This window comes from Camellia sinensis, chromosome 5, assembly GCF_055761805.1.
Source record: "Camellia sinensis isolate YWXY chromosome 5, ASM5576180v1, whole genome shotgun sequence".
NCBI lineage: Eukaryota > Viridiplantae > Streptophyta > Magnoliopsida > Ericales > Theaceae > Camellia > Camellia sinensis.
Genome location: NC_138965.1, coordinates 208,087,048 through 208,093,600, shown reverse-complemented (window position 1 = coordinate 208,093,600; position 6,553 = coordinate 208,087,048). Strand labels below are relative to the sequence as shown.

At 31.8% G+C, this 6,553-nt stretch overlaps 1 protein-coding gene across 1 annotated transcript; it reads right to left on the bottom strand.

Annotated features, from left to right (window-relative positions):
• Window positions 1–908: 908 nt before the first annotated feature.
• LOC114317769 (snakin-2) lies at window positions 909–4,014 on the bottom strand. Its single transcript, XM_028264530.2, has 4 exons — window positions 3,727–4,014; window positions 3,551–3,589; window positions 1,420–1,459; window positions 909–1,327 (listed from the first exon to the last, which is right to left on the bottom strand). The coding sequence occupies exons 1-4, from the start codon at window positions 3,778–3,780 to the stop codon at window positions 1,143–1,145; spliced, it is 318 nt and encodes a 105-aa protein (XP_028120331.2). The 5' UTR covers window positions 3,781–4,014; the 3' UTR covers window positions 909–1,142.
• Between the last annotated feature and the right edge of the window lie 2,539 nt (window positions 4,015–6,553).

Here is a 6,553-nt window from a genome sequence, read left to right as displayed (position 1 = left end):
CTTTTTTTTTTTTTTTTTTTTTACTTGATATGGAAATTAGGGGGATTAGGGGGGGTTATTTTAGGGGGATGTAGCATTGCCCAAAATATTTTAACCCACAACATTTTTATTTTTTTTATTATTATTTTTATTATAAAAATTAATTATTTTAGTAAGTTATTTAAATTTTTAAGTACTTGAATGTACTAAAATATTTATATTTAAAAATATGATTAGATTTTTTTATAATTAAATGCAATGTTTATGAAAAAAGAAAAATAATAATTATGAATTTACTGTAATATTTTTATCTAATTAATTATTATAATCTATTTTATCTGTTTATAAATTTTATTCTAAACAGCAAGAAATAAAATTAAAAAAAAAAAAAAAAAAACCTTGCCAAACAAAACCAATGTCAAAAAGGAGTTTGCTGTACTGGACTGATAAAATGCTGGCCCAATTACAAAAAATGCAATACCACAAAAGGACCACCTTGATCACCCCAAAGCAACTATCATCTTGGCATTAAGATTTTTAAAATTACGGGCTGTTTTGAAAACTTGATTACAAATTAATTTTAATTTTTAACTTATTTTAAATTATATCACCTCATTATTTTTTATATATATATTTTTTTTAAAAAAATAAAAAACTTCTAATTAACTTTCCAAAACAAAAATACGTTGTTGGGCCTATGAGATGTCATTCCAACAAGTCATGAGCACTTTATTTATAAATTAAATTTTGGATAAAAGATTATTCTCAAAAAATAAAAATATAATAATAATAATAAATTTAGATAGTACGATCATGTATTTATTGCTAGTTGATTTTTACAATCACAAGTTAGATTTTTACTTCCTCAAATGATTTAAGTATATGTTTGAGACAATAAAAAAAAATTAAGACGAAACATCCTTGGGCACAGTAGTTAAGACTACAAACATCACATGATATACTATTGGAACAAACAAACAGAACTACTACAAGGAACACAGCTACATATATTTTAATTTCTCACAACCGAAACCATAATTAAAAGGATTAATATATATATATATATATATATAATGTTTAGCAGAGCAGAAAGGCTAATTAACTATGTAATTATTTTAATTAATAATAAGATGGGGTCCACTGGGAGATTGAGTAGTTGATTTTTAAGGGCACTTGGTCTTGTTTCCATGAGTTGTCATGTCGGTGTAGCAACTCCCACACATTTCTCTGTTCCCTGATGTTCCAGGTGGCACACACTTGCACCTCACGCAGCAGGTGCCACATGCCCTGTTGCACACGTTTGGCCTCGAGTGCGCACTACACCTACCCTTGCACAGTCCTCCACAATCTGCATCCCCAAACACACCCCTAGTTAGTCTCCCCTCCTCCTTCACTTCCCAAACAAACAGACCAATCAAATTACAGAGAGAAAGAGATTACCCAGGAATGGCAAGAGCCTTCTGTTTGCTCCTTTCACCACCTGATTATTAAAAAGTAAATATGTTAACACACAGTAAAAAATATTCAGAATAAGCAATTATGTGATTTAAATTTATTATAAGTACAAGTCTTACTATATAAGAATTCAATTCGAACCATATAAATTTACTAACATTTTTTTTAGAATTTCTATCTTTTCTATGTAAATAAAATATTTTAAATCTGAACCACATATCACAAGATAAATTTATTAACATTTTTTTCCCAATAAATAAAATATTCAGAATACGCATTATGTGAATGAGATCCTATCTGTTCCGCTTGTTATTTGAGGATTATTTAAAAGGATCTAAATAAATATATATTTTTTATATTTTACAAAAAATATATATATAAAAATAAAAAAAATAATTCTAAATAAATATATTTATTTAATTTATATTAAAGGATGATTTGAAATGATCTAAATAAATACACCTTTTGACTTTTTGTGAAATATGAATTAGATATAGATTGAATTTGAAGTGATGTGGTAGAGAAGTGATTTGATTTAAATAAGATGATATGACTTAATAAAATAGTGACTTTTTAATTTTTTTTTTTTTTTTTTTTTAGAGTATTTCAAACAAGTCCTTAATACCTTATTGTGGCGGCTCTCATTTTTGTATCTCCTACCCTAACTTAGATTATATATGATTGATCTTTAAACATATAAAATAATTTTTCATATTTAGAACTACAAAAAAAATGTTTTTCTAATGTGTTTTTTTTAGCAAAGTGAAAAACATTAATGAGACATACCACACAGCTACCGTCCCACTACCGCCAAGACTCTTTTAAGTCAGATATTTTATGCAATTTGGATTTGATAAAGAAAAATGCTTGGGAGCACTAATTAGTGCTCCCACTAATTAGGTGACAGTGGGTCTCGTCATTAATGAAGTGATATTTTGGTGTTGGAGTTGTATTTTTTTTTTTTTTACTTTTTTAATGCATTAGTGCTATTAGTGGTGATGTTTTTAGTGGGATGAATCATTGTTGTTTGATAAAAGGCACGTATATATTTTTGAGTTTCAATCATATCATTAAGAGTAATGCTAGAAACTCCAAATATTTTATTAAAAATTTTACCAAATATCGCACATGGGTGTGGAATCACACAATATGAATACCATGTGAGTTCCACACCCATATAAAACATTTGATAAAATTTTTAATAAAATTTGTAGAATGTCTAAGCATTTTTGCATCATCAAATATCAAACAAAGGAGACGCTTGTTTTTGAGATAGTTGACCATGCATTCCTTCAAATTTCACCGTGCTTAAATTTGACAAAACTCAAAGTGTAATTATTTATCATAATTTAAAAAAGTCAAAAGATTAAAAAATTACTGTCATATTTAAATTATATCATTTTATTTAAATCGTATCACCTCTCTACATTACTTCAAGTTCAAACCCAATCAACACTCAACCCACATTTTATAAAAAGTCAAAAAAATATACTTATTTAGATCATCCAAAAATAATCATTTATTACACTTTGAGTGGATAAATAATACACTTTTTGTTATTGATAAAAAACTATAAAATTTAAATTTTAGTGGAATCAATGCACAATTTAGAAATGAAATCCACTATTTCAGTCCAATTAGAACATAGGTGAGAGCAAATTCATTTTCTAACCCTACCACCACGCCATCACAAACCCTACCACCTCTACTACATCATTCAAACCATCAATATTACAACTACCACCACCATCATTTTTAAGGTTGAATCCAAATAAGTAAGAGTTTTCAGCAAAAATAAATAAAATAAAAATAAATAAACGTTTAATGGGAAAAAAATGTATACCATATGTCTGGTCCCAAAATAAGTAGTGTGTCCCCAATACACTCACAACGACGACACTATCGGTGTCTGGTTCTGCAAATATCTTCTATATTCAGAGAATAACTGATTTCGAATATCTTGGGACACAAACATACAATTTTGGAACAGATATTACAGCATACTATAATATATATACTCTAGGACAGTAGAACAAAATATATGTGTATTATATAGAAGTACATAACATTAATAATAATAATAACGTTGTGGAGGTGGTGATGATGAAGATGAAACCTGGGTTTGGTGTTCTTCAATCTCTGCGTCAGATGATACCTGCAGACATTAAAATAAACACAAGTTGAGTTGTTATCTATTTTGAAATGTATAAGTGGTTCTCAGAATCGAATAACAGAGCACTAGCACTAGCACTGGCAGTCATACTCTCTTTCTCTGTCTTTGTGTGTGTATACCTGAGTGACACAGAAGAGCAAAACTGCCATTAGAATGACCCAGCGTGACACCATTTTTACCACGGCCTTCAGTGAGAGAGCCTCTGCCCAAGTTGAAATTCGGAACTTTGTATGAATATGGCCAAGGTTCACCGTTTTGCTTGCAATTTATAGACAACTTTTAAAATCGAGTTTTGTTTTGTACGTAGTGTAATCCTTGTTTATCATAATACGAAAAAGTTTAAATGTAAAAAAATTATTATTTTATTTAAGACATATCACTTCTTTATCATTGCACTTATTTAGACTATTTCAAACCACCCTTGGGACTTCTTTCTAAGCCTTCCTTTGTAATGTAAATTGATTTTTTAATTTTTTTAATTATTTTAGGTCTCATTTAATAATTATATATTTTAGAATAAATTACATTGACACCCCCTGAGGTTTATTGTTTATTACAGTCCCTTATCACTTTTTGAAAATTATATTCCCTTCTCTAAGGTTTAAAGTTTCATTACAAATTGTCTCATGAGATTTAAAGTTTAATAACAATTTCCCCTCACCGTAATGATCATATACATAAAATTAAATTAACAAGGGGTCGATGTAATTTTCCAAATGTGAGGGGGGAAATGTAATAAATATAAACCTCAAGGAATGTCAGTGTAATTTATCCTATATTTTAATTAAGAAATTAAAAAATTATTATAAATTGTCACATTATTTTTTTTATTTTATTAAATATTTTTTCGTAAAAAATTAAAAATTATTAAAATAACTTTTTTCCAAATGAAGTCTTAGTCTAGGATTAAAAAATTTCGTTCATGGTGAGTTTTTTTTAATTTTTTTGACTTTTTAATTTTTTTTAATAATATTATAATTTCCACATGACATTTTACATTTTATCTTTTTATAATTATTTTATTCTAAATGCAATATACCAAACATAATCTAAAATATGTTCTTTTTCCTGCACTTTACGAGTCAATATTAATTTGGCTTGATAATAAGCCAAATCCTAGATTCGGGTTGTGATTTATGTTTGGTCTATTTGATGACGTTTACGTTTTCAGTTTATATTTTTAAAAATTTTATAAATTGATTTTTGTTTATTTTTTGTTTATTTTTAGAAAAACATAAACTACAGACGCGTTTGGTAATTAACAAAATGTTTAAAAAAAATTTAAAATATAAAAAAGAGTGAGAAATGGCAAGTGATGGAAAATGGCGACGGAAAACGGTGGTGGAAAGTGGTGATGATGGGTGGTGGGTAGCGGGTGGCGGGTGGGTGGTGGCGGGTGGTGGTGGTAGTGGATGGGTGGGTGGGTGAGTGACGATGGCAAGTGGTAGGTGGTAGCGAGTGGGTGGTGGTGGTGGCAGGTGGGTGCCGGATGGCGGGTGGTGGCGGGTAGGTGGCGAGTAGGTGGGTGGTGGGTGGTGGTGGCAAGTGGGTGGCGGATGACGGGTGGTGGCGGGTGGGTGGTGATGACGGGTAGATAGCAGGTGGTAATGGTGGGTGGGTGGGTGGCGGGTAGTGGGTGGTGGTGGGGGTGGTGGCTGGTGGGTGGGGGTGGTAGATGGCTGGCGGATGACGAGTGGTGGCAGGTAGGTAATGGTGGTGGGTGGGTGGGTGGGTGATGGTTGAGGGTGGTAGCGAGTGGGTGGGGGTGGGAGTGGCGGGTGGCGGGTGGCGGTTGGTGGGCGGTGGTATGGGAGTGGCAGATGGGTGGCGGATGATGGATGGCAGCCGGTGGTCGATGGGTGACGATGGCGGGTGGTGGTGGTGGCAGGTGGGCAGTGGTGGTGATGGTGGTGGTAATGGTGGGTGGTGGGTAGTGGCGACGGGTGGTGGTAGTGAGTAGTGGGTGGTGGGTGGTGGGTGGTAGTGGCGTATGGGTGGGTGGCAGGTGGCTGGTGGTGGCAGGTAGTGGATGGTGGTGGCGGGCGGTGGATGGTAGTGGCGGGTGGATGGCAGGTAAGTGGTGGTGGTGGTGGTGATGGTGACGAGGAGTGGGTGGTGGTGGCAGGTGGTGGGTGGTGAGTGGTGGTGGTGGGTGGTGGCGGCGGCAGAAGACGGTGGTGGAAAATGGGGGCAGGTGGTGGCTAGTGTTGGGTGGTAAAAAAAAAAAAAACTCAAAACTCAAAACTCAAAACGGAAACACATTTTTTAAATTTACATTTTTTGGATAAATTTATGAACTGAGACCACTGATTTATAAATCAAAAATTTTCCAAACAAATTTTTATTTGAGTTTTTAAAATTTTTGTAAATATAAATAGAAAACAGAAAACGTAAGTGTTACCAAACAACACAGTTTTGTTTATAATGTATTAAAATAACACATGTTATTTTAACATATTATTTTATTTATGTTATAATTATTATATTTAGGTCACATTATTTATTTATCATATCATTTTAAATTTAATTCATATTTCCTATTTTTTTGGTAAAAAATTAAAAAATATACTAATTGTACACTTTTCAAACAACTCCTTAGTATTGTTTAGGGTAATTTAAATAAATATATTTTTTATTTTTTTATGAAAAAATATGCAATATAATAGTGGGTGTACGAGAAGTAGATTTTTATGTAGGTTTTCTTAGTTGTAGAATATTACTGGACAAAAAAATTTTGGTGTTTAGGAAGATAGGTGAGTTTTTTTGTAATTGTTTGTGAGGAAAAAAGTGAAATGATTATAAGATTGAATGTGATATTTTGTTTAGATTTATTTTTTTTGATTTTACAAAAAGTTCATCTTTTAGTATAAAAAATAAAAAAAAACCCAACACACAAACTTCTCACACACCATGGCTCAAATAAATTGCAAAGTAGTTATATAGAGA